Raw genomic sequence first — 27554 nt, 5'->3', positions numbered from 1 at the left:
TTTTTTTTTTTGGTTTTTTGAGACAGGGTCTCTCTGTAGCTTGGGAGTCTATTCTGGAACTAGCTCTTGTAGACCAGGCTAGCCTTGAACTCACAGAGATCTGCCTGTACTGTCTCTGCCTCCCAAGTGCTGGGACTAAAGGTGTCTGCCACAACTGCAGGTCATTTATCCATCTTTAAGATGCTAAACGTTAAGAGCTAATTCAAAGGCGGCTGGGTGGTGGTGGTGCATGCCTTTAATCCCAGCACTCGGGAGGCAGAGGTAGGCGGATCTCTGTGAGTTTGAAGCCAGCCTGGTCTACAAGAGCTAGTTCCAGGACAGCCTCTAAAGCTACAGAGAAACCCTGTCTCGAAAAACCGAAAAAAAAAAAAGGAGCTAATTCAAAGGCACATGTAATTTAGCATCAATACTCATCATATCTGACTAATTTATGGGCCAGAGATTGACATCAAATGTCTTCCTTTATCATCACTCTTTTAAGAAAAAATATTCTGCCTGTTCTGGACTCACTCTGTAGACCAGGCTGGCCTCGAACTGACAGAGATCCGCCTGCCTCTGCCTTCCGAGTGCTGGGATTAAAAGCATGCGCCACCACCGCTGGGTAAGCAGTGTGTTCTTAACCAATGAACCACTGAGACATTGCTCTAGCCCTTGCTCTCATTTTGTGAAACAGTTTCTCACTTAACTTGGACTTTACTGATTGGCTAGGGCCAGTGAGTCCTGGGGATCTGCTGGTGTCTGTCTGCACAGTGGTAGGCATTGCATGTGCATGCTGCCATGCTCATATTTTACACGGCTGCTGTGGTGTGCACTCAAGTCTTAGTGCTTGCACAAGTGCTATACTCAACTGAGCCTTTGCTCCAGCCCAACAGTCACACATTAAAGTTTTTAACCATTAGCTGATCAGATGTTTTAACAACCAACTAGTTAAGTGCTATGAATTCAGAACTAAGCCAGAACTTCCGAAATAGTGAAAAATGCTTTCAATCATAATATTTAACAACATGTACAGAATTTGTGTTAAGTAATACAATCCCTAGGATTTCCTGCTTAAAAGAAAATGAGTGGAAATCATTGTCAAATTCCCTAGAGTTATCTACTGGGAAAAGGCCAGTTGGCTTCATCTGTAAAAAGGCATTAAGCTTAAAACAACAGGCAGTAGATCTGTTTGTTCACATTCATAGATAGCTTTATTCAGCTTCTAGAAAAATATATACAACAATCAGAACCATGGTTCTCTTAAATATTTTTAAATTAAAAGTATACAAGTGAGAGAAAGTTTCCACAGTCAGAACATCAATACTGTGTAATGAAGTAGACAGGAACGTCTGCAAGTCTAGGGATTAGGAACTGAGTAGGAGCAGCTTGTGGCTGCCAAGTGGTCAGCGCTGATCACATCTAAGAGATTTGAAAACAAAATACTACATGCCTGCCTCTGAGTAAAACAGCCGAATGCTGGGCACATACCAACAGGCATTCGTCAAACCAAAACTTGCCACTTCAACTGGTATTCATTTAAATTTTTAAGTATTAGGATTACCTGTCAGTCATTGTTCAACTGGTAGCAGACGCAACAAAACTCAGGGGTTTAAGAAGCTTGTTAATGCCATCTGCTTCAGATTAATTTCTGCTTTTCCAACATTCTTTGGAATGTCTGTGCAAAGCATTTTTACTTAAACAGACCTTGGAGTCCCAAGTAGTTTGAAAGCTGAGTATGGAAGCTATAGGAACAGCCTTAGTTTTGTTCCAATTCTGTCCTTTGCCCCACACTGTAGGTACTGTAGCCTACCCCATTTACATGGATCCCCCTCCACTGGTTCCAGGGCTTTTCCTGGAAATCAGATAATCAGTGCACCAACCAAAGGCCAGTTTATCATGAGATAAACACTGCCAGCCACCTCGCTTCCTGCTTTTGCCGATTAAGCAAAGCAATGAGGCAGATACCTTTAGCAACATCAAGCTTTTGAAATTGCGCTTATGTGTCTGAATGGGAGGTGGGAGAGAAAACAAGCAGATCAGAACTGGAGGTCTCGTTAAGAGTAAGAGGAGAGAGATGGGTATTTTGTTCTTTGTTCATCTATTTCCTGCTTTGTTTTCTTGATGCAACTAAATATCTCCTTAAATAGTGCTTTGTATTCTGGAGGTGTAGTGGTGGGGGAAGTGGTGGGCTCTGGGGTGACAGGGGTGGGTTCCCAGCCACTGGCTCCAGCCTCACACGGGGTTACCAGTCCTGTCGGGTCCCTGGCCAGCAGCCTAGAGGTCTGGACGGCCTTGTGTGACAGTGAGTCCTGCTCCTGCTGGCACTTCTTCAGCAGCTCTTCATACTTCACTTTCAGGGCACTGTACTGAGTGTCCACTTCATGCAGAAGGGAGATGCCCCTCTGCTTCACAGCCTTAGCTCTCCTGATGCAAGTCTCCTCGTGGCCCTTCACAATGTCACCCCCTGCCATGCTGCTGAGCACTGTCTCACTGCTGCTGCGCTTGAGCGGTTTCCTTTGTGCTTCTGGAGCAGCTAGGAACATCTCCTCCAGCAGGCTCTGGCTGGGCTCCTTGAAAGTAACAAACAAAGAGTCGGACACCAGCTTCTCAACCCCATTCACAAAAGGGTGCTCTGCCTGCAGCATCTGCCGCATCTCGGCCACCTCAGCCTCCAACTCCAGTGCCCGGGCTCGGAAGGCACCTGTGGCACCCAGCTGCTGCTCCAGCTCACTGTTCTCTTTCAGTACCACCTTATACTCGGCCTCCACGCTCACTCGCTTCTTCCTCTCTAGGCTCAGCTGGGCCTGCAACATCGTCACTGTCTTTTTCAGGTGCTTGTTTTCTTCTTCTTCGGGGCTTTGTTGGTTTTCCAAGGAAGTGATCTTCTCAGCAAACACGTGGTCATATACAAAGTGTCTATGAGGAAACATGGAAATATTTAAAGGTCAACTTATGGTGCGAAGGAGGCTGCTGGGGTTTTTCAACTAAATTTTTGTTTGTTTGTTTTGTTTTTTTGAGACAGGGTTTCTCTGTGTAACAGCCATAGCTGTCCTGGAACTAGCTCTTGTAGACCAGACCGGCCTCTAACTCACAGAGATTCACCTGCTTCTGCCTCCCGAGTGCTGGGATTAAAAGTGTGCGCCACCACTGCCCAGCTCAACCAAATCTTTTAAAGGAGCAGTGACACCAATTTTTAGCCCATTCAATATTACAAGCAGTGGCTAAAATGAAGCTATATAAGACTGGAAAATTCTTGAAAGCAGGGCTGGAGAGATGGCTCAGAGGTTAAGAGCACTGACTGCTCTTCCAGAGGTCCTGAGTTCAATTCCCAGCAACCACATGGTGGCTTACAGCCATCTATAATGAGACCTGGCGCCCCCTTCTGGGCTTGCAGGTACACGTGGAAGGAATGCTATACATATAATATATATTAAGTGAATATTTTTAAAAAAATTCTTGAAAGCAAACACAGTTTTTGTGACCGATTTTTCCTCCCAATAGTAAAAGTAGTGTAGAAAACTCACTGGCAGATCAGTGGCTTACTAGGAAATATAATGGACCAGAGAGTCTCATCTCTAGCTGCAGATCACGACCAGTGGGTGGTCTTAAAAACCTGGAGCTCACACCATTGAACCTCATTGGTCTGCTATCTGGACCTACAGGGTTTTAAATGTTCTCCATAATGTCAGACCAAGGTTATGGAACATGATGTTTGGACTTTTAACTTAGGATACACATCAGAACTACCAGAACAGCTTTAGGTTCATGCTAAGAAATTCTGACCTGAGAGAGACTTAGTATCCGTCTTTGGAAAGCATTCATAGTGCTGGTGCACACACATAATCTCAGTTCTTGGGAAGTGGAGGCAGGCGGATCAGGAGTTTGCGGCCAGATGGACTGTATGAGACCTTACTTCAGACCCTCAAATCTCCACAGGTAATGTTGACACAGAGTAAAGGACGGGAACCTTAGCCGCCTCTCCTACTCAGGCTCAGACAGCCTGTGTATTTATTTCTTGGCTGTGGAGCATCTGAATTTATGAAAGGTCATGAGACTCAAACTTATAACTACAAATTATATAGGCATTTCTTTAGGTGAAAATACTTGTTTGCCTCAATTTTTGTGCTATCAAAAACATTTTTTTTTGGTGACAGGTCTCTCTCTGTAGTGCTGGCTGTCCCAGAACTCGCTATGTTCTGGCCTGGAATTCACAGAGCATGCCCCTGCTTTCTGAGTGCTGGGAGTAGAGACATGCACCATCACACCCAGCCTCTAAAATTTCCATTTTTCTTTCATTCTAATGTGAAATATATCCCCCAAATCTGTACTGTAGCAGAAGTATTACTAATTTTAAACTAATATTTTTTATTATTATTTTTTTCATGTTTTAAAAATTATTATTTAATATATATAGATCTTTAGTTTTTAAACTAATATTTAACAAATTAAAATGAAAAGAATGACTGATACCCATAAGCTTTCACTGTTATATTTAAGTTCAGTGGCTTTGGGTTTAGCAGGCAAAGGGCACATCCTGAAATGGAGCTTTTCATCTCCTGTAATCCAGAATGTGTCACGCCATGGGATGTCCCCAGCTTGCAAACCCACAGAAAGGTAGGCTCTTACTGGCGGAGGTCATACAGCTCTTTCAGATAGGAGAAACTGGGTGCTGGTTTCTCCTGGTCACATGTCTTCTGCCTCTCTCTTTCTTGGCTGGAAGATTTCAGCTCCTTCACTTGGTTCTGGAGGTGATCAATGTTGTTTTGTAGGCATTCAATTGTTTCCGTCAGGCTGTAAATAAGACACAAGCTGGTTGCTGCTTGTCACATTAAATTAAGATCAAAACCAACCAAAGAGGATTAGGTGTGAGCCACTCAAACTTGGCTTTCTTAATTGGAAAAGACTTACAGTTAATCCTCAGTCCCCTAAAATAATGAACCCTTATCCTATATGGCTCAATCCCTCTACAGACACATTCTTCTTCAAATTATACTAACAACTCCTTTGTAGATTTCCCTCAGTAACAGATTTTACCTTAGGATTTTCTGTTGCGAGGCTTTGCTCTCAGCCACAAGCTTCTGGTTGGTCTCTTCCAGTTCTCTTGCTGTGACATCTAACTGCTCGTAAACTTTTGCGTGCTGCTCATTCATTTGCCGCAGGAGCTCCACCTGTCTGGTCAGGTACTGTGAAGGAAGAGTGACAGCAGGTCACACACAGATAAGATAGCCCGCGGGCTTCAACACGACACCAACTAATGCCAGGTGAGGGCTTAGGGCTTCCACTTGTGGGCTCAGCATGCGCCTGGCATGGTGATGTTTGCCCAGTCCAGAGGCTCCCATAGCCTTGATGGTCTGCAGGGCCCTCTTGGGGCCAGCCACTGCAGCCCTCTAGTGCCATTCCTCATCCTAGCATTCAGGACAGTAGGGGTTTTGAAAAGAGGAGTTTTATATCAGAATGAGGGACAGAGACCAAATGTGAACTTTATATTATACCACAATGTCATTGGTTTATTTAATGAAAAAGAGAAATTAAATTCCAATAAAAACTATCTTTTAATAAGAAACAGGCACAAGCTATCCTTAATGTGCTTAGCTCCATTACTGCTTGACAATGCTCCTACATACACAAGGTTAGTCTAATTTTACAAAACATATGCTTAACATTCAAAAGCAAAACCCAAAGTGAAATATGATAATCCCACAAGAAGAAAAGTTTGGGAAAACACAATAAAAATGTAAACAAAATATGTCTAATAGGGGCTGAAGAGATGCATTGGTGGTCAAGAGAACTTGTTCTTGCAGAGAACATGGGTTCGGTTCCCAGCACCCACTCAGCACCCAGGGACCCTGGTCTTTCTGACCTCTGCAGGTTATCAGGAATACATACAGTGCCTGATATATTCAGTGCCATATATATTCAGGCATAAGATTCACACATATAAAAAATATAAATATTTAAAGAACAGAAAAGTTTTAAAAAATGTTTAACTGAAAGGAAAAGAAAAGCTTAATGTGAAAAAATTTTTTGATGGCTTTCACTTGGGAAAAAAAATCAGTCTTTTTTTCCTGGGTGAGATGTTTCAGACAAACACGAGTGAAAATACATTAATTTTACCAGATACTTTAATAGATATCAAATCCTTGTTATTTCTACTCTATAAGAGTGCCACCTCCACCATCTTTCTCAACTTACTTACCAGGTTATTTATTTTGATCCTACTAAGACTGCTTTCTGAAGACCAAGGCTAAAGGGAATAAGCACAATCTCAATGCCAGAGTTAGGTCACCTGGATTCCCTCCCTACTCAGTTCCACTCAACATACTGAAGTATAGCAGATATTCCAAACTGAACATTCCCACTGGATATGACCCGAAGAGGGGAAAAAAAGAGGTTTTAAATATAATCCTATGGTAACAGACTTGACTTTAAAAACCCTTCCTAGCCGGGCGGTGGTGGTGCACGCCTTTAATTCCAGCACTTGGGAGTCAAAGACAGGCAGATCTCTATGAGTTTGAGGCCAGCCTGGTCTACAAGAGCTAGTTCCAGGACAGGCACCAGAGCTACAGAGAAATCCTGTCTTGAAAAAAACAAAAACCAAACCAAACCAAAACCCTTCCTGAGGTATTTTACAGAACTATTCAAGTATCACCAGAGCCAAATGACTCCCCCCCCCCTCCCAGGGGCTGTTGAACTCAAGAGATCTATCTGCCTCTGCCTCCTGAGTGCTGGAACTAAAGGTGTGGACCACCACACCACCACTGCTGGGTGACCTTTGCTTTTTTGAGATAAAGTCTATTATATACCTCCAGAGAGGCCAGCTCTGGTCTTTGGCCCTCCTGACTTGCCTTCTAGTCCTGGGATTACATGTGTGTATCACTGTGGCTGTCTTTCAACAATCTTCTTTCGAATAAACAGAGCTCAGTGATATTCAGTGGTATGACATGCAACTTTTGGGATGCTTACATACCATATGCACAGAACAAACAACCCCTCTTTGGCTTCAACTTTCTCCTATGAATCTCTCGGGGTCAAAAATGTTCTGAAAATTCTTTGAACTAACACTACCATCACCATTCCCAAACAAACCATAGTACTTATAACTTATGCTTTATTAACACTCCTGTGTCGTTCGGGCAGGACTCTGTAATTAAACATTGGCACTTTCACATCAAAAAGTATAAAGATTACAAACAGCCTCAGATCAGTTCAAGATTTGCTAGCACTTAAATTGCTGTAAACTTAAGGGATTAAGACCTCAAAACTTCTGGGGTTCGGCAGTGGTAAGGGGTTGTAGATGTTAGTAGCTGCTAGAATTGACATGATTAAAGTGAGCTAAGTTAGCACGAAGCAAGGTATCTATGAAAGTCCATTTATTCTTCACTGTCTACATCTCCACAAGTTTCTCTAGGTCCCTTGTAAAACAACCACTCAACTACTTACAGGAAGCCTTTTCAGACTTGTAGGAGAAAGCTCTGGGTTCTGCCCTTGGCTATTAATGACACAGTGGTTTCCTGTCATCTGCAGGAATGTGTTTCATTTCTTAGGAATACTCGAGTGGATAAAGGGCTTAGGGTCAAAAGAGTGTATGTGATCGTGGTGGAAGATGGCTCAGGGGTAAAGGCACTTGCTACCAAGCCTGGCGACCAGATTTCAATGCCCAGAACTCGTATGGTAGAAGACGAGTGCTGCTGTGACCTCTGCTGTGTGTGGTGGCACATCTGCACACACACATGTGCATGAGTGTACTTAGTAGAGAAATGCAGATCTTCAACATGGAAAATCTTGGAAGTTCCCTTCTGACCCAGTGGTGTGGAGCTGAGGAAGCCCTGAATGACTGTGCAAGGAGCAAAATAAGTCCTGAGTAAATGTATGTGGTTGACATGGGCACAGCCATGTCAAGAATTCCTGATGCCTCAGACCCACAGAAATGGCTAAGACTTCCTCATAGTCAGTCTTAAGTATGAGTATATATGAACTGATCAGTAAATATGGAAACTACCAAACACCACAGCTTTCTCCTGACGAAACTGCTCCCCTGCAGATACCTCCCACCATGATTAGCTAAACCTGTCTCCTTGTTCATCTATAGACCATAAACTCACCTTATCAGCTGTATACAGAAACCTGTCCCTTCCATCCAGGTGTACAAAATAAACACTTAAGTTCCCGGCTGCTGCTGCTACATTTGGTGCCTCCATCAGAGCGAGCACGGCCCACCTAATCCCAGCTTTTCTGACATGTGTCTGTGTATCTTCCTTTCTACATTGTCCTGTCACCTCAGTCAGGTGTACAGCATCAGGGCACACAGGAAACAGCTCAGTGGCTTTTTCTCTGTGGTCTAGCATGTACCACGACAAACTCTGACATGTGCATGTACATGCATGTTTTGAAGCTAGGCAAGTGCCCTACCTGTAAGCTGTAACTCTAGTACCAAGCTAGGTTAATGGCTACTGTTCCCCTTCACATCACACAGCTGCTGTCACTCACTAGAATCAGTTATAGTTTGTCTGACACATCATGTTTACCACAGCATTACATTCCCATATATTCTTACAACCATTAATTCCTCAGCATTACAAGCTAGTCATCTTAACTTTGTATTACTTTACGACTTCTCAATCCACTCAAATTCTCACTTTTTACAGATAACTAAATTCTTCCCAAAATGTTTTTAAACTATTATAATTTTAAACATACAAATAATAAAATTTCAACCATTACAATACAGAGAAAAACTTTTCACCTCTACTGCCGTCACCCTTGGTCATCACAGGACAGATTCACAGCACTGTCACCCAGTGCTTTAGAGTAGTCACAGTGACGAAAGGGAAATCTCACATTCTTAGTGTCTACCAGGCTTCACCATTTCCCCAGCAACCTCAGTATTCCCGTCAGCTTCAGGTGTTAGCTATGGAGTCTCTGGGTTTTTTTTAATTTTTATTTATTTATTTATTTATTTTTGGTTTTTTTTTTTGTTTTGTTTTGTTTTTTTGAGACAGGGTTTCTCTGTGGCTTTGGAGCCTGTCCTGGAACTAGCTCTGTAGACCAGGCTGGTCTTGAACTCACAGAGATCTGCCTGCCTCTGGCTCCCGAGTGCTGGGATTAAAGGCGTGCGCCACCAACGCCCGGCTTATTTTTGGTTTTTCAAGACTGGGTTTTATTTATTTATTTATATTTATTTATTATGTATACAGTATTCTGTCTGTGTGTATGCCTGCAGGCCAGAAAAGGGCACCAGACTCCATTACAGATGGTTGTGAGCCACCATGTGGTTGCTGGGAATTGAACTCAGGAAGAGCAGACAATGCTCTTAACCTCTGAGCCATCTCTCCAGCCCCCAAGACTGGGTTTTATAGAGCCAGTCCTGGAACTCGCTCTGTAGACCAGGCTGCCCTTGAACTCACAGAGATCCGCCTGCCTCTGCCTCCCAAGTACTGGGATTAAAGGCGGGTGCTTTTTTTTTTTTTGTATCTCTTTTATTTTGTATAGGGCCAGAGAGATTGTTCAGCAGTTATGAGCACTGGCTGTTCTTCCAAATGACCTGGTGTTCAATTTCTAGTACCCATATGCCTGCTCACAACTGTCTGTAACTCCAGTCTGATGCCCTCTTCTGGCATCTCTGGGCACTGCATACATGTGGTGCACAGATAAACCCATACACATAAAAAAGATTTTTTAAAAACTTACTTTTATTATGTTTAATTGTGTGTGTGTGCAAACACATACCATATGGACACACAGATGCAGGAGTTTGTGGAGGCCAGAGGTGTCAGATTCCTCCTAGAGCCAGAGTTATAGTCAGCTGTAAGTTGCCTGATGTGGGAGCTGGGAGCCAAACTCCAGCCCTCTGCCAGGGCATCATACACTGTTAAACTCTCAACAGCTGAGCCCTCTCCGTGCTACTTCTGGATGGTTCCATCTAACCCAGCAGCTATTCACCTGGGGCTCACAGACAGCCTTTAGAAAGGGTCTGTGAACACTGATGGGGAAGACAGCTATTTGAAAAGTTCTAACTGAAAACTGGAAGGCATTCCTTTAATTATGAATGAAAGTCACAAACCACAGCAGTACCAGGGGCATTTGCCACCAATAGAAATCACAAGTATTGCCGGGCGGTGGTGGCGCACGCCTTTAATCCCAGCACTCGGGAGGCAGAGGCAGGCGGATCTCTGTGAGTTCGAGACCAGCCTGGTTTACAAGAGCTAGTTCCAGGACAGGCTCCAAAACCACAGAGAAACCCTGTCTCGAAAAACCAAAAAAAAAAAAAAAAAGAAATCACAAGTATTTCATATCATACTGTAGGGTTTACAGAAATGTTGACATTTTACTTAGATATGTCACTATTTGAAATTACGATAGTTCTCAGAATGCCTATATATTCTATATTAGTATATCGTGAATTTGTTTCTACAATATTTTCTGGCTATCTAAATATGACATTTCATTTATAATTCAGTGTTTAGTTGAGATGGTGAAGTCTGGCTATGTAGGTTGGCCTTAAACTGACAATCCTCCTGCCTCAGCCCCTAAATGCTGAGATTCTGAAACTGAACCACTTTTGGTGCTATAGTGCATTTGAAAAGGCTCACCACAGACTTTGACAGACAGCTCACAGGATCTGTGGCATAAACGTGGCCAAGCACTTTAGTTATCCTTAGGCCTCATTTTCAGCATAAGCTCTTTGCAACCTGCGCCTGGGCTGAAGCTGTTTAGCAATTAGCACCTGCCACTCTTGCACAGGACCCAGCTTTAGTTCCCAGCCCCCATGTGGTGGCTCCCAACTGTCTAGGCCCTCCAGCACCCTCTCCTGACCTCTGCAGGCAAAGCATCCATACACATGAAATGCTTTGCCAGAATACTTGCGCTCATCCACAGCAGCACCGAGGACCCGCATTCCTCTCAAGACAACACAGCAATCAACTCAACCGCTTGACTCTTCCTGTCCCTCTCTTTCTGGGATATTGTTCTCTAGCTAACTCATTTCTTACATATTTAGTAGGAATTACAATTTATTAACTAAATATTCATTTCTAGACCTCTGTTTACAATAGCTGTGTTCAGTACCACAATTCAGAGTACACATGTCAATTAGAAAGGTCTAATTTGAAAGCTTCTGTGATGGGCTTGGCTCTAGACCTGGGAAAAGCCTATTAACCACCAATTAACATTTTGACGCTCTCTTCTCATGACCCCAACATCACTCAGAGGCTCAGAAACCTAAAGGGGAAATATTTATAATACATACCACATATTGCACAGAGCCCAAGTTAAGCCTTTTTTTAAAAAAAAAAATTGACAACTTAGGCTTGTGACCAACATACAAGAAATAAGTCAACATGCAAATAAGTACAAAATGGCTACTAAAACCTACAAAAAGTGCCTCTTGTTTGCTATATGAAAATCTGTGATTAAAAACACAAAGAAGCCATTGAAGAACTTTAGCCTTAGACGGTTTGGCTTTGAGGATAACCCAAGTACACCAAGAAGCTTGTTTTCATGTGGTAGGAGTTTAATTATATTAAACACCAATAATCAGAAAAGCCATTCATTCTTCAAGACGCAGTCACAGACAACCAACAAGGGAGTCTCATTTGTTCAGCAACTGCAAAGAAAAACTACTGACTCCCTAAGTAAGTGCTGTGTATGGCAGACACCAAACTATGAGCTGTTAGCCTAGATCTCTAAATTAGTTTTTTTTCTTCACTTCATACAGAAGGAAATAGGTTATCTTTCCCACTGTTCACCTCAAAGTCCATACATACTTCTAATATTCTCATTTTCTCAATTGAGAATCTGGGACATTACTTCAGGTCTGACTGCCACATTGGGGGGGACACGAGAGTGGCAGCAAAGTAGACAAAAATGCCAACAAGAACATCAGGCTTGGGAAGACGCTTCAGCTGGTAAAGTGCTCACTTTGCAAACATGAGGACTTGAGTTCAATCCCCAGAACTCACGTTTAAAAAAGCCAGGAGCCAGGCATAGCGGGACACGCCTTTATTCCCAGCCCCGGGAGACATAAACAAGTGGATCTCTGTGAGTCCCTGCCAGCCAGGTCTACACAGGGAGTTCCAGACCAGTCAGTACTACATAGAACGACCCTGTCTCAAAACAACAACAAAGGAAATTTAGCTGCCCAGCAGTGTGAGCATTAACCTTTAATCAAGGACTACAGCCAAATCTTTTAAATTTAATATAAAAATAATTTTTAGTAATAGTGAAGAAATAATTCCTATTAAATGCTGAAAGTCCATTTTCCCTGATTATAGTAATATGTTTCTGCCATAGGACGTACAGGGGTGGAGAAGGAGGAATATGAAACTAAAGGTCACATATCATCACACTATTAAAAGCTTACCAAGTTGGTTTATGTTTATTATGGGTAGTACATGTATGTGTGGAGGCCAGAGGCTGACATTAGGTGTCTCCCTTTTATTGTGACAGGGTCTCTCTCTGAATCTGGAGTTCACCCATAGCTCTACAGACAGGTAGTCAGGGACCCAGCTGTCTCTGCTCCCACTGCATCACAGACGTACACCATCATGATTGGCTTTCACGTGGGTGGGTTCTGGGGATACAAACTCAGGTTTTTGTGTTGTATGGTAGTCACTTTACCAACACAGCCATTTCCCAGCCCTAGCTTGCCAAGTCTTTAAGATTTACTGTCCACTAAATAGACAGGATTTTTTTTTTCCAGAATTAAGACTGTTGCCCTATAAATATTCTGAAATGAGTAGATAATGATGTAGTAATTACAGAAATCCAAAACATATTCTTATGATCTCATCATCCCCTCAGAGCACTCTGTACCAATGTAGTGCCAACATTCGTCACCATTCCATGACGGAGCAGACAGTCTAAGAGATGATTTACATGGCTGAACTCTCTATTTGCAAATCTAATCAAGGGCTGATGCCCAAAGTCTCTGAAGACAAAGGCCAGTGCTCCCTCCTTACCTTCAAAAATACTAACCAGTAACTGACTACGTGTGAAAGACCATGAATAAACATAGCAACAGTCACTATGGAAATTGAGAAAGTAGAAAAAAGTCAACTAAAAAATAAGTACAATATAAAATATAACATCAATAAATGTAGTAAAAATACAAAATACTTTAAAATTCCCAGGGAATGGGGGCTGAAGAAATGGCTCAATGGACAAAGTGCTTCCTATACCGCATGCAGAAAAAGACATCCACATGCATTAGAAAAAAAAAAAAGAATGAAAGAAAAACTTTAAAAATGTACTTATTTTTGAGACAAAGTCTCTCTCAACTATGTAGCCCTGGCTGGCCTGGCACTCACTATGCCAACACCCCCTTCTCCGTGTTTTAATTACTTATCTAATGAGGAGCACTGTCAGTAAACACTGCGCAAAGCTTAGCACTGAGGAGTTGTAATTCAGCGGTAGAATGTGTAATCAGCATGTGCAATGCACAGCACCAAATGACGCTGAAGAAAAAAAATTACAGTTTGTTCAAGTTATTCCACTCCTGTTAAGGTCCAACTGAGGCTTATCTAGGCCTCCGGGTGAGAACGGGCTCCTGCGGATGGGTGGATAACACTTTCACACCTTATCTGAGTGTTGGCTGCAGGGGTATGTTTACTTCATAAAAATTCACAGGGGCTGAGGCAGGGGGACTGCAAGTCTGAAACCCACCCAGATCACAGAACAAACAAGTTCCCAAACAAACAAGAATTTAAATTCTTTGAGTGGCACAGGAGTTTAAATACACTATAAAATCAGATACTGCATCAAAACAAAACAAAACAAAACAAAACTTCTTACCTAACTCTAAATTGGAATGATGCTTGATAGCTGGAGGGAGGGAGGTGCCACAAGGAACAAACAGTACAGGGCGGCAGTGTGGGTGGCTCTCTTCATTGAGCGTGGGCGTATGCAGGGGTCTTTGTATGTGCAGTTCTGCCACTGCTTTTCTGTATACCTGACATACTGCATAACTCATTTTTGAAAGAAAAAAGCTTAAGAAGCTAAGTATAGCTTCATTTTGCTTTTCATACTGACAAATACTAGATTGGTTTCTTCTTCTTTTCTTTTTTTTTTTTTTTGTTTTTTTGAGACAGGGTTTCTCTATGGCTTTGGAGCCTGTCCTGGAACTAGCTCTTGTAGACCAGGCTGGACTTGAACTCACTGAGATCCACCTGCCTCTGCCTCAGATTTAAAGGCACGCAGGATATGACTGGTTTAACATTAAAGTGCCACCCATCGGGGAGGATGTAACTCGCTCACTGAGTCAATTACCTCAATTTCCTGTAGCTGCTCCTGATTGGTTGTGTACATCTGCTGAAGAGACTCCTCCAACTCTGTGTTCCGATCCAGCAGCGTCTTTCCAAGTTCAGCAGCAAGCTGGAGATCTAGCGCAACAAATATCTTAGAATGCGGCAAGTATGAGCTCACGTCAACGTTTTACATAACCCAGCTCTTAAAATAAACAAAGCAAGTCCCAACACGTGCAAGTCAGATCCTAATGGAATGCAGAATGGCCTAGAAAAAAATGTGAGTGCTATTTAAAATTCAGTTGAATTGGGGTCTGCTAGCAGGTGAAGTATTCGCTCATGCACCCTAGTCAGACATGAGAGAAAGCAGTCTACTTAGAGAGAAAGATGTGGGCATTAGTTTGGGAATGATCATTTAGTACTATAGCTCTACAACAGCATTTGATAACAGACTGATTCAAACCCCGACACTAAGATGGATCCTTGAGCCAAAGCACAGGCAGGTCTCTCAGCAGCCTCTAAAATTCCCATCAAGCTACTGGGAATGCAACTGACAAAGCAGTTTGTTGTTTGTTCCCCCCACTCAAGACAGGGTTTCTCTGTCTAGTCCAGGCTGTCCTGGAACTCACTAAGTAGACCAGGATGGACTCGAATTCACAGAGAACCACCTGCCTCCCAGCCATGTCTGGACTTTTTTTTTTTTTTTTAAATTTATGTGTATGTGTGTGTGCCTATGAGAGTTTGTGCAGCAGTGAAGTTCAGAAGCAGGCACTGGATCCTCTGGAACTGAAGTTACAAGCAGCTGTGAGCTGCTTGGTATAGGTGCTAAGAACCTAATCCAGGTCCTCCACAAAAGCAATATATGTTCTTAATGGCTGACCCATCTCTCCAGCACCCCTAACCTTAAAGCAACTAAATATTAATGCAAGAAATGGAGAGTACACAGCAAGACACTTGCTTCACAAGTCTGTCTTTTGCTCTCATTCCCCCTAACCGAATTGCCATCACATCTTTTAAGCAAAGCAGCAATATGGTTTAATTCACATGTCCCTTAAACATAGAGCCAGGAGCCAGATAGTGGTGGTGCATGCCTTTAATCCCAGCACTCAGGAGGCAGAGGCAGGCAGATCTCTGTGAGTTTGAGGCCATCCTGGTCTACAAGACCTAGTTCCAGCACAGCTAAGGCTGTTAAACAGAGAAACTTTGTCTAGAAGAAAAACAAAACAAAACAAAACAAAAAACATAAAGCCAGATAATTCTTTCTTTTGAATCAGGGCTTTACTCCATTGCTTTGGCTGTCCTGGGCAGTCACAGCAATTTTTCTGCCTCAGCTTCCCAAATACTAGGATTACAAATATGAGTCACCACATCTGGCTTCCTGCTTTAAAGCTTACTTGTTAACTATCTTCTTAGGCATATGTGCAAATAAGACAGGTTTTGTTTATATTATATTATAATCACAGGATTAAAAGCTTAGTAATAACATAAAACCAAACCAAACCAAAAACCAAAAGAAAAAAATGCTGGCAATGTAAATACCCTGTCAGAAGAGGTATTCTCAGGAGACACCTGTGCCCATTTCTCAAATAATTAAACTCTCCCCAGGAACCCTCCACCAGGGAAAAGGAAAGGCTGTTTCACACAGTTCTGACAACTTATGAGCCCACCCTTCAGGACAGATCTGAGCCGAGACCATGGTAGGCAGGACCACATCATGACCAGCATTGCTTAACTATATACCTCTTGTGCTCTATTTCACCCACATCTCATGCTCATACCACTCCCTTAAATGGACATGGGTGTAGTCATTAGCCCCTCATTTGTGTTCCTCTTCCCAGTGTAGCCACACTGAAGATATCTCTTGCTTTTCACTATTACCAGTTCCCACCATCACTTTTCTCTTTAGGGTGTACTGGAGATAGGTAGCTGAGCTTAGCTTGCAGGTGTTGCCAGAGCACAAGTTTTTCCTTTAAAAATTCCAACATTTACAGTGACACAAGTAACTGACAATGGCCCAGCCCTATGTCGAGTCTGGGCAGGAGGGTACAAGGTCCAGTTCTGATTAACGTTTTCTAGGACAGTGATTTTAAATGCTTTCATTTTGGTTTTGTATTGTGTGTCTCTGTCTCTGTGCGGAGGTATGTGAAAGGAGTGTGGCTGCCCACAGAAGCCAGAGTTGGAATTACAGGCGGTTTAAGCTGTCTCATCTGGTGCTGGGAACTAACTTTGACTCTCTGCAAGAGCAGTACATCCTCTTAACTCCTGAGCCATCTTTCCAGTCCCCAAATAGCGATTTTAAAGGTCCCTACAGCTAACTGTCTCATCTGGAGAAGTGACTATTTTGTTACTATCACAGTGTAACAATAAAACTTTCCAAACTAAGTTGCAATACACAAAGCATGTCTAGCAGGTATTGGTTTAGATGCCTTTAGATATCTGTTGCTACAAAATACTACCCGAAACAGGTGAAGGTCTTGCTTTGTTGACTTCCCTAGGCTATTAGAGAAGCTAGACAGCACCTAACACTACCCAGATTCTGCTTTGACGATTGTATTCACAGACACTCACATATATATTCAGTAGTATTGGATTATGTTTTAGGCACCAGGGATTATAGGGAATTCAGATTTTTTAAAATGGGGAGAAAGCAGCATGATAAAATATATAATAGAGGCTGGGCAGTGGTAGGACTAAACTACAGACATCGAAGTAGGTGGAGAGACCAGGGAGGCTTGGCAGGATCATTCTGGCTGCCTGCTGTGCAAACACACTGAATGGGACAAAGACAAAGCACAGTGGTAAGACACAGTAATTGTCTAGGAGAAAGAATAGTGGCTTGGACCAGATACTGGAAATGGAGAAAAGGAACAGACTTAAACATGACTTGAAAGGAAAAGCTGTAAGGATTTGTTGATTAATTTGATACTGACTATAAGAGGGGAAAAGTTAAATTATGTAAGGAGGAATCTAATTTTAGCTATGGCTTGAAAGATGGGAAGTCATCATGGGAGAGCCAGGAAATAACTCATCATATTCTACAATCTGGCAAGTAGCCGGTAAAAAGAAAGCAAGAAAAGAGAATGAATTGAGTTGAAATGGGAGAAGCTGGGAAAGAGCAATCATATTAAGACGTTACAGCCATGGTAGAGAAATTTTAAATTGTATTCTTTGTGTTGGCAAGTCACTTCAGCTACTAAAATACAAATAATGTACCATAAAAAAGCCCCACAAGATTCTAAGCTTAATTTTTAAAGGTTGACAAATAAGATTTAATATCAGTCTATTAAACATTTACGCATCACTACTGGCAGTAAAAGTCAACCTAGAATAAATGATAATAGAAAAACAACAACTTTGTTATATAGTAATGCCCACCAAACAACATAATTAGTATTGTGCTTGGTTGATTTTTTTCCTCACCAAGGAAAACAAAAACAAAACACCAAAAGCAACAAAACCCACTACACACAGCTCAAAACTACAGTCAGCAGGTTCTAACTCACATGTACATGTGCAAACATATATGCTTTTTTTCATACAATATTGCTTGATAATGTTTCTTTCCTTCCCCAGCTTCTCCCCAGGATTGGAAAGAAGGGGAAAGGAGGAAACATGGGGAGGGACAACTAACACAAAGGCCATTTGAAAAACCATATGGAAATCAACTGTAGAAGCTTTTATACACAAACACATACAGACACATATACAAATATATATATGTAAATAAGTATATACAAAAATAAAAGGCATCTAAATGAATTCACCAAATAATAGGGGAAACAATTCCCCAACTAGACATCTTATGCCATTAAGTAAAACTTCCAGTGCAGAGCTTGGGTTGCATCTTGAGTCATGGCCAAAAAGGGGTTCCTCAGAAGCCCCAAAACCTCACAGCCTATTGGCTGCTCTCCACAACCTAATGGTAAGGCACTATTGCTGAAGATAGTTATGTCATTGAACCCGAAATAAGAGCTGGTGCTTGAGGGGCTGGAGAGATGGCTCAGTGGTTAAGAGCATTGCCTGCTCTTCCAAAGGTCCTGAGTTCAGTTCCCAGCAACCACATGGTGGCTCACAACCTTCCGTAATGGGGTCTGGTGCCCTCTTCTGGCCTGCAGGCATACACACAGACAGAACACTGTATACATAATTAATAAATAAATAAATAAATAAAATATTTTTTTAAAAAAAAGAGCTGGTGCTTTGACTAGACCATCCACCCCTACTGACTCATGTCCATGGTAACGGAGGGTACTTTGAACATTACTTATTATCATCTAGCTATAAACTCTGTGACCTACAAAAATGACCTGTCTGCAAGATAAACTGGTACAATAGTGGCACAAATGTTAAGGGGATAGCCAGTCACTTTTTTAAAAAATTGGATTTAAGGCCCATTTCATGAGCTGGAATCTATATCTGACACTGTTAAAGTGGCCAAGAACCTGACACTGGATGGGCCATGGACCTAACTAAGGGAAACTTGATGAAGGTCCCACTGTTGACCTGGCTGACCTCTGATTCACAACCCTCTTACTCATCCTGCCAAGCAGTCAAGATTATTAAAATGAAGCAGTATTGATAGATGCCAAAATATATTCTTTGATGATTTCAATTCTAACAATATTAAACGTATATATTACTATTACTACATTAAGGCTAATAAAGAAGCCAATCAAATGCTATCTTGTATTCATAGGCTAGAGCCTTTACCAACAACTCAAAGCATTTAAGAGACATCAATTTTGATGTTTTTATAGGATACCAAACCTAGTTTTTCAGATGAGACACCCTGAAGCACAAAACTATTAATATCATCAACAAACTATACATGGTGAATCACAGGCAAGGCAGAAACTACAGTCAGCAGGTTCTAACTCACATCACTAGGACTCTCAATCACCTACATCTACATAATGTTTTCTTCCCATTGCTAGAGCCTTGCACACACAAGGCAAGTGTCCTAAGCAACATCCCTAACCACCTCCCCTCTCTTCCCCTCACATAGAGTCTCATCACATAACTCAGGCTGGTCTTAAACTCGATCTTTCTGCCTTATATTGTCAGTGGTAGAACAACAGGCACGTGCCCCCATGCCTGGCTGTGAAGTAAGTTGTTTTTCTCCCTTCTTCGGTGCTGGGGCTCAAAAACCCAGTGCTCTGTACATTCTAAACAAGCACTCAACCACTGAACTAAATCCTCAACCCATGCCTGTATAGGCTGAAGAAAGTGATGTCCATACACTAAGGAGGAGATCACAAAGCTCCCTAATATAAGACTTTTAATCACTTGCAAGTGACAGCAAGGAGAAATGAAGGGAATCTGTGGCCAGTTCGGCCAACTGCAAGAACATCCACACTCAGCCAAGTTACCATCTTTTTTCACAGAATGAAAAAGAATTAAAACTGGACATGGTGAAGGACACCTGTAATTCCAGCACTCTGGAGACAGAGACAGGAGGATTGCCACAAGTTTAAAGCTAGCCTTAGTCTACAAAGCAAGTTCCAGGCCAGCCAGGATTATGTGTGTACAAAGCAAGATCCCATTTCATCAAAAGCAAAACAAGAACAAAAAGAACAACATTCACTGTGCATGAGTGGCAATGTATGACTTTAATCCCAACATGGAGGCAGAAGCAAGTGGTGGATCTTGGTGAGTTTGAGGACAGACTGGTCTACATGTGTTCCAATCCAGCTAGGCCTACATAGTGAGGCTTGCTTCAAAATAAATAAGTAAATAAATAGAATAGAATAAAAAAGTATAGATCTCTGTGAGTTCAAGACAGCCTAGTCTACCTAGTGAGTTTGAGGACAGACTGGTCTACATGTGTTCCAATCCAGCTGGGCCTACATGGTGAGGCTTGCCCCAAAATAAGTAAATAAATAGAATAAAAAATTAAAAAGGGCAGATCTCTTTGAGTTCAAGGCAGCCTGGTTTACCTAGTGAGTTCCAGGACAGACAGGGCTATTTAGAGAGACCCTGTCTCAAAAAATCAAAACAACAACAACAAAAAAAAAACCAAACAAACAACCAAAAAAACTACATATGGTTAACAGTGCAATAGTTCTTTTCTTTTCTTTGTTCATTTGGTTTTTGATACAGGGTTTCTCTGTGTAACAGTCTTGGTTGTCCTGGAACTCAGACCTCCTGAGTACTAGGATTAAAGGCATCGCCACCACCGCCCAACACAATAATCATTTTCTACTCACAGCATATGTACTGTATGTGTACAGCCCACATAGAAACCATCACACTATGAAAGACATCAGGAGGCTGGAAGATGGCTTCAGTGGTTTAAAGCACATGCTGCTCTTGTTGGGGACCCAGATTCAATTCCCAGGACCCACACTGTGGCCGGTAGCCATCCATAATTCCATTCCAGGGAATCCAAATACCTCTTCTGGCCTCCATAGGCACTAGGCACACACATAGTGCATATACATGCAAGCAAAACATCCATACATAGAAAATAAAATAAATAAATCTAAAACACACAAATAACAAAAACAAAACTGAAAACACCCCAGCAAAGATATAGCATGAAAGATCAGCATCTCCTAAAAAGTCCCTAAGCCTTTCCTCTGGCCTGCTGTAGAACAGCAATACCTCATTGGGATGGCCAGAAACTTAACCAACTCTTGAGCTGACACAGATACATAAAACCAGTATGTATGTATGTATGTATATCATAAAGTAGTAAGCAAAACTGTCTAAGGGAACAAAAAGGACTAACTGGGGGAGGGGACCAAAGGGTAGCTAGGAGATATGGAGGGAATATTCTCATCATGCATTATATACTTATATGAGGCTGTCTGTATATAGCATAGCACCATATGCAATGAATATACATAATGGAAAATATATAAAACAGAAAATAAAAATCCATTCTCACTAGGTGGTGGCAGCGATGCCTTTAATCCCAGCACTCGGGAGGCAGAGGCAGGTGGATCTCTGTGAGTTCGAGGCCAGCCTGGTCTACAAGAGCTAGTTCCAGGACAGCTAGGACTGTTACAAAGAGAAATCCTGTCTCAAAAAACCAAAAGCAAAACAAACAAACAAGAAAACCAATTCTCACAAAATAAAGGCGAATTCTTACTAACTTCAAACAATCAAACAATCAAACTGAACTAAGCCAACTGAAGCCACAAAACCATCCGTGCTGAAATGTCTTCAGGAATCAAGGCTTTATCCTTGAGGGCTTCGTGCTCTCCCATGCAGCTTTGCACTGTGTAAGCCAGTCAACAGCCAGCAGCAAGTTTCCTGCTTCAGCAGAGGTCAAATATAGCCTCTGTTTGTTCCCCATCAGCCAACAGCAAATAACAAGAACTTGAGACTCGTCTTTATCTCAATCCTTAGTTTCAATTAAACAGAGTCCCCACCAGGCTCAGCAACCTGAAGCTTCAGTCTTTTGAATATTTCATGAAATATTTAAAATTCTAGTGAGTCAAAGCTTAACTACAAGAAAGCACCTGTGAAGTCACACTGTATAAAAGGGACATTACTTCATCTGATAGTGTAAAGACAACAGACTGCTTCAGTCTTTTAAAAAGCGTCATTTCCTGTTGTGTAGCATCTCGCCTCTATAACCAAAAAGAGCCAAAAGCTGGCAGGAAGCCCAAGAAACATTTCTAAGTAATTGGTAGAGGGAAACAGGAGAATGCTGAATGTCCTTTAATTTTATTTTTTAATTAAGGCACAAAAGGAAAGGAAACCATATAGTTCCAAGGCCTTGCACACCTGCTTATCTCGCTATTACAGTAAGGATTTCCATTGTCTTTTCTAAATCCTACCCAATTGGTCTGGCTTAGGCAGTCACTATAAATATCATAGATTTACAATGTATCGGTGCTCTATATGTTTGATATTTTTTCATTGATCAGTTTTGTCAGCCAAATTTTTTTCTTAATTCTGGGATCAAACCCAGAACCTCATACAATAAGCAAGTGCTCTACCACTGAGTTATTTCCTTAGCCCTAATATGCTCTGCTTTCACAGGGTAGGTTGCTAGCTATAAATAGATATTCACTCAGCCCTGTACTTGGGCAAAAACATGAGCAATAGTACCTGAGTGATACTTTCTTACAGAATTTATTACATTCTTCTCATTTTACTTGTTTCTAAACACGAACTAACAAAAAAAGTTGAGGATAGCATTTTATTAGTTGCAGTCTGCAACAGTAATTCAGTAACATGAAGGCTGAAAGCTTTTCCTGTTACAAAGTCAAGTGTGTCATCTGGTGACGTTTCTATGCAGTATCTGTTGCCAACATTGCTATAATAGAGAACACACAGACACACACTACCTCAACATAAACATCAAAAAAAGGATGGTGTCAATTTTAATGACTCTCTAAACAGTGATTCAGTAATTAAGTGCACATTAGGAATCCAGAGATGAGCTCATACTGAAATTTAGAAAGATGCTCATCTTGCAATGAAATTTCAGGATTCCTTTCAACTACGACTTCATTTGGTGATCTATACACCGTAACTCTGAACACTTATTCTAAACCTTGTGTCGCTCCACAAATGACAACTGTCACAACAGCTGGTCTAAAGGAAAACCAGTCTTTGAAGCCTTTCCACCTTGTTCTTGGGGGCACACATTTCAAAGCAAGCACCATCATTACCTACACAGAAGGCTCCTGCTGTCCCAGAAAAGACCGTGCCCAGGGATTACTGTCAGTATTCTTAGCGTGCCAACTCAGTCCTCTAACAAAAGTCTACTCGTCAAAGCATTTCTGTGTCTCCTCAGCTCTACACGTAACAAGAGCAGAGTTGATGGAGGTTAGAATGTTTTCATTATTTTAATTTGAATAGAAAGGAAGGCTCTAACAAACACTGACACAGCCTACTTTGATAGTGGCATACATTTATAAATAAAAAAATGTAATAGTCCTAATGCTTTAGAAAATGTTAGAAAACTAGACACGGTGATCTAACTGATTATTCAGCAGGCTTAGGCATGAAGTCTGTCATGAGTTTGAGGTCAGTCTGGATTACACACCGAAATCCTGTCTCAAAAAGTAAGAACTGGTAAGATGGCTCAGTGGGTAAGAGCACCAGCCATTAAGCCTGATAACCTGAGTCAAATTCCCAGGACCTACACGGTGGAACGAGAACTGACATCTTCTGACCTCCATATACACACCATGGTATGTCCCATCCCGCGCTACAAAAAAAAAGTTAGGCTCTATGGCTTACACATTTGAGCTCAATGGGAGGTTGAGTGTGCTGGCTAGTTTTTTGTCAATTTGACATAGGGTAGAGACATCAGAGTGGAGGAAGCCTCTCGGCCTCAGTATCAGCTCCTGACTCCAGGTTCCAGCCCTGCCTGAGTTCCTGTCCTGAATTCCTTCAGTGATGGGCTATAATTATCAAAGTGCAAGCCAAACAAACCCTCTCCTCCCTAACTTGCTTTTGGTCATGGTGTTTCAGCATAGCAATCATAACCATAACTAGTATTCTGAGGTAAAAGGACTGCCATGAGTTCAAAGCTAGCTTGGGCTACAGAGCAAGAACTTACCTTAAACAAGTCTCAATTTTTTTGTAAAGTGTTTTAGGCCATCTATTCAATACAAATCTACCTAAGTTAACAACAAAGATGATAAAAATCTGACGAGAGCTCCTTAATCTACTCAAAGAGACAGTGCTGGTCCCAAACTACTTAGCATCAAATGCTGAGTGTCTCCATTTACTAGCATCTCCAGATGCCTCTAATGAACGGATTCATGAACAGCACCCCATGAGGGGAGTCCTGCCTTCCTAACAGATAGCTGGCTAGGGCAGTGGGCTGCTGCCTACATGAATACTTAGTATAGAGAAAGCAATATGTTCTTGAGAAACAGTTGTAAACTCTGTTCCAAGTTTAGTTCTTGGCTGGCTGAGGGGTACATTGCTTTGAGGTCCTGGGATCAACCCCAGCACACCAAATACACAAAGCTGTTTATAACATGCAAGTCAGCAAACTGAAGAAAATATGCTCAAAAGAGCTGCCACCATTTTTTCAGGGACACACTGACAAGTGAACAGTTGGGATTTCACATCTTCCATTTGTACTCTACATGACTATTTATGATAGAAGCTATGGCAAAGTCTATTGTGATAACAGACGTAAAAGTCTTCGGAAAGCCAGGCGGTGGTGGTGCATGCCTCTCAGGAGGCAGAGGCAGGCGACTCTCTGTGAGTCTGAGGCCAGCCTGGGCCACAAGAGCTAGTTCCAGAACAGGCTCCAAAGCTACAGAGAAACCCTGTCTTGAAAAACAAAACAACAAAAGTCTTTAGAAAATATAGAAGACATTCCAAGTGGAATTTGACAGTAAGTTCAGAGGTTAGGATTTGTTAAACTTGAAAATGTGACAACTTCATTTTGATCAGAAGAATCTCACACACAGCCCCAAATGTGCTTTGTGTACTGCTCAGCAGATCGAGATATTACAATTGGTTGTCCTGATAAGCTCCAGGGGAGGTGGGTTTGGTTGTTAGGTGGACTAGGGCTCTGGAGAGAGGAGAGCTGTGAAAACTGTAATGAGAGAGAGAGAGAGGGAGGGAGGGAGGGAAGGAGGGAGGGAGGGAGGGAGGAGAGAGCTTCAGATCAATCAACAAAAATGAAATCAAACTTTTATTATGAAGTGTTAAATATGAAGTTAGATACGGGAGACCAGGCTGCCCTTGAAGATTTTGGATGTTTCTTAAATATGGCAAAGAAAAATATCTTGCTTGGATAACATGAATTGCTTTCATATAGTAAAATGTTGACTCGCATGGCGATTGCTTCAGTCCTGAACTATCAAAGTAGGTCATCAGTCCTTATGGGACAAATCTGAAATAGGCTAATGTATGACAAACGTGTCTTCTGGACACGGGGAAATGTGATGGCCAACAGGCTCTGTAACTGCTAGGTAGCTTCGATTATAAAAGGACAGATAGCCATTTGGGCTTAAGTCATTGCACATTAAGGGATTAAGACTGACAGAAATAAATAACAAATTACCACCTCTCCAAAGAGGTATTTGTTTTCTTGTTCTCTTTTCTAAGTATGGGTCATTCAAGTCCACATTTTCTTTTTTCTTTCAAATTCAGTCGAATTGTGTTTAATAGCCAACTCAGATATTTTCACTGCAAGTTTAGAGTGAAAAAATTCTATAGAATAGCACAAACAGGATGCTTGAAAGAATTCCTGAAGATCACTCTGCATGGTGGTTAAGAATGCTTGCTTTGAAGTCTGCAGTGAAAACCGTTTCCCCAACAGTATCTACTTGAGTCAGAGGTAACCTATGGCAACATTTGATGTTACTGGGAGAATAAAAGGGGCCTATCAGTGTCCTTAAGCGCAAAACCTTGCTACGAATGTGAAAGAAAATGTGCCACTGGCTTCTGACTGAGGGCACTCTGAGACTGTTCTCTGGAGATGCCGCAATCAATCAAGAAAACCAAGGCAGGGATAATTTTTAATTGAAAACCCAAAATGCAAAAAAAAAAAAAAAAAGAAAAAGAAAGAAAGAAAGAGAAAGAAAGAAAGAAAGAGAAAAAAGAAAGAAGGGCATGCTAGAACTCTTCTCAAATAATTTCACCTGGCACCCGATGAACGATGCCTAAGTAATAAAACAGTTTGACACCCAACTGAGTAAGTTGTAAACCGGGATGCTAAGGTCTCAACAGTGTCTACAGGCTCCTCATCCCGAGTGTGTAGGATCAGAATTACTCGCTCCTATATTCGGCTTTAGGGAGTCCACTTAACTCTTTTAGCATCTGCTTTCTGGAAAACGGGATAACAAAACGCTACTCTCACAGAGTGATGGCGCGGGTACCGTACCGCAGTACTGCTCCCCCACCACCTGCAGCGGCTTGCAGACTATGCGGGCCGTGAAAAGCGAGCGGATGAAGGCGGGCAGGGCAGCAGGACCCGGAGCCCACTCAGCAGCCTGCTTCTAGAGCGGGACACGCTGGTTCACCCCTGCCCACCTCAGAGGTCCCCGAAGGAGACAGATCCGCTCATCCTCCGAGGAAGCGCTTTCTTAAAGCGCCGACCATCATCAGCCCGTGTTGCGCATCCGCAGGGCCGTGGGCCGCGCGCTCGCTCCCGGACGCCGGGATGGGCTGATCTGCAGCCAGGTGAGCGTGAGGAGCCCCCGGCTGCGCGTTCCAGACCACCACCCTAAGGAACTTTCTAGCACTTTCCACACCAGCCGCCTCCCGGGCCTCCCACCCCCCACCCCTGGCGACCTCGCCCTCACCTTGCTGGAGGTCCCGGTGGTCGTACCACGGCTCATCCTCTATCTCAAACTCCTCCACCAGGTTATCTGCCAGCATGTCGCCGGGGGCGTCCGGGGGCAGCGGGCTCTGCTGCCGCCGTGCCGTCTCGGCCGCTGCCCCGGGCTGTCCCCCGGCCCCTCCGCCCTCAGCCAGAGCCGCCCTCGGGCGGGACGCACCGGCCCCGCCGCAGCTCCCGCTGCCGGCCCGCGGCCACCCCGCGCCGCCCAACGGCCAGCGCCCTAGCGAGCGCACCCCGGGGTGGCGCCCGGAGCCGGCTCCTCAAGCCCGCTGCCCGGCCCAACGTGGCACTTTGGCAGAGCCCTCCCAGGCCGGGGAGACGATTCAAACCCGGGCGGCGACTTGACCAATTGCGAATGGGCCCCCGGCAGAGCGGCAGCGACTTCATCCAATAGCGTCTCAAAGAAGGTCGCGGGCCCGGGTATCATTAGCCAATAGAGGCCCAGGAAGGAACAAAGGAGGCGGGTGAAGGCGGAGAGGGTGCGGCCGGCAGCCCCGCCCCTTTGTCAGCGTCGCGGCTCCTCAGTGAGTGCACTCCAGTTCCGGAGTGTGGAGTCGGCTTCGGCGACCAGGTCGGCTCCCTGGCGTGTCTTGCATCTAACTGCGCACCCAACTGCGAAAGACTCCCGGCTCCGGGCAGTGGGCGTCATTTTCCCTCCCGAAGGTTTCGGAAGCAGGCCAGCCGTCGTTGGCTTTGCCCTCGGTGATGCGCGGAGGGAGATTCGGCGTCCGTCGCGAGGTTAAGGCCGGGAGAACTCTATTGAGCCCAATCTGCTCCTGAATGTCTGAGCCCTGGCCTCCCGGGGAAAGGAAATCAACTCCTAAAACGGCGGTCGCTAGCCCCACTTGACGTTCGGAGGCTGGGACTGGCCCGTGGGAGCCGCCTCCCTTGGGAAAAGTTGCCATCAGCTTTTCGTAGAATTTTGTTTATAAAGGTTCGTAGAGCCCAAGATAAACACCTGGGAGCTGGCGTTGCACTTGAGGCCAGTAGGGCAGGGCCCTGTTGACACCGACTGCTGTTTCTTGGCTTGAGCTTTTAGCACCATCGGGTACCTTACCTCACACGTG

The 27554-nt window shown here is 43.1% G+C and overlaps 1 protein-coding gene across 2 annotated transcripts; it reads right to left on the bottom strand.

Annotated features, from left to right (window-relative positions):
• Window positions 1-1080: 1080 nt before the first annotated feature.
• Cdr2 (cerebellar degeneration related protein 2) lies at window positions 1081-26784 on the bottom strand. 2 transcript variants are annotated; one of them, XM_041665944.1, is made up of 5 exons: window positions 26450-26784; window positions 14242-14370; window positions 5014-5162; window positions 4606-4770; window positions 1081-2895 (listed from the first exon to the last, which is right to left on the bottom strand). In XM_041665944.1, exons 1-5 carry the CDS (start codon window positions 26483-26485, stop codon window positions 2034-2036), a joined length of 1341 nt encoding a protein of 446 aa, XP_041521878.1. In that variant the 5' UTR covers window positions 26486-26784; the 3' UTR covers window positions 1081-2033. The 2 variants fall into 2 exon arrangements, with proteins under 2 accessions (XP_041521878.1, XP_041521879.1); XM_041665945.1 differs by having other exon boundaries at window positions 1084-2895; window positions 14242-14354; window positions 26450-26744.
• Between the last annotated feature and the right edge of the window lie 770 nt (window positions 26785-27554).

Source organism: Microtus oregoni, unplaced genomic scaffold, assembly GCF_018167655.1.
Source record: "Microtus oregoni isolate MIOR12 unplaced genomic scaffold, Mior012 000016F_ref0000370, whole genome shotgun sequence".
Taxonomy (NCBI): Eukaryota; Metazoa; Chordata; class Mammalia; order Rodentia; family Cricetidae; genus Microtus; species Microtus oregoni.
The sequence above is the reverse complement of the archived record's forward strand: the minus strand, read 5'-3'. Positions and strand labels throughout refer to the sequence as shown.

Coding starts and splice junctions, on each gene's coding strand:
- Cdr2 (XM_041665945.1), bottom strand. CDS start 26,525: ATGCTGGCAGATAACCTGGTGGAGGAGTTTGAGATAGAGGATGAGCCG. Junction 14,355..26,449: donor CCACCGGGACCTCCAGCAAG/GTGAGGGCGAGG, acceptor TTGTTGCGCTAG/ATCTCCAGCTTGCTGCTGAA. Junction 4,771..5,013: donor TCGCAACAGAAAATCCTAAG/GTAAAATCTGTT, acceptor TCTTATTTACAG/CCTGACGGAAACAATTGAAT.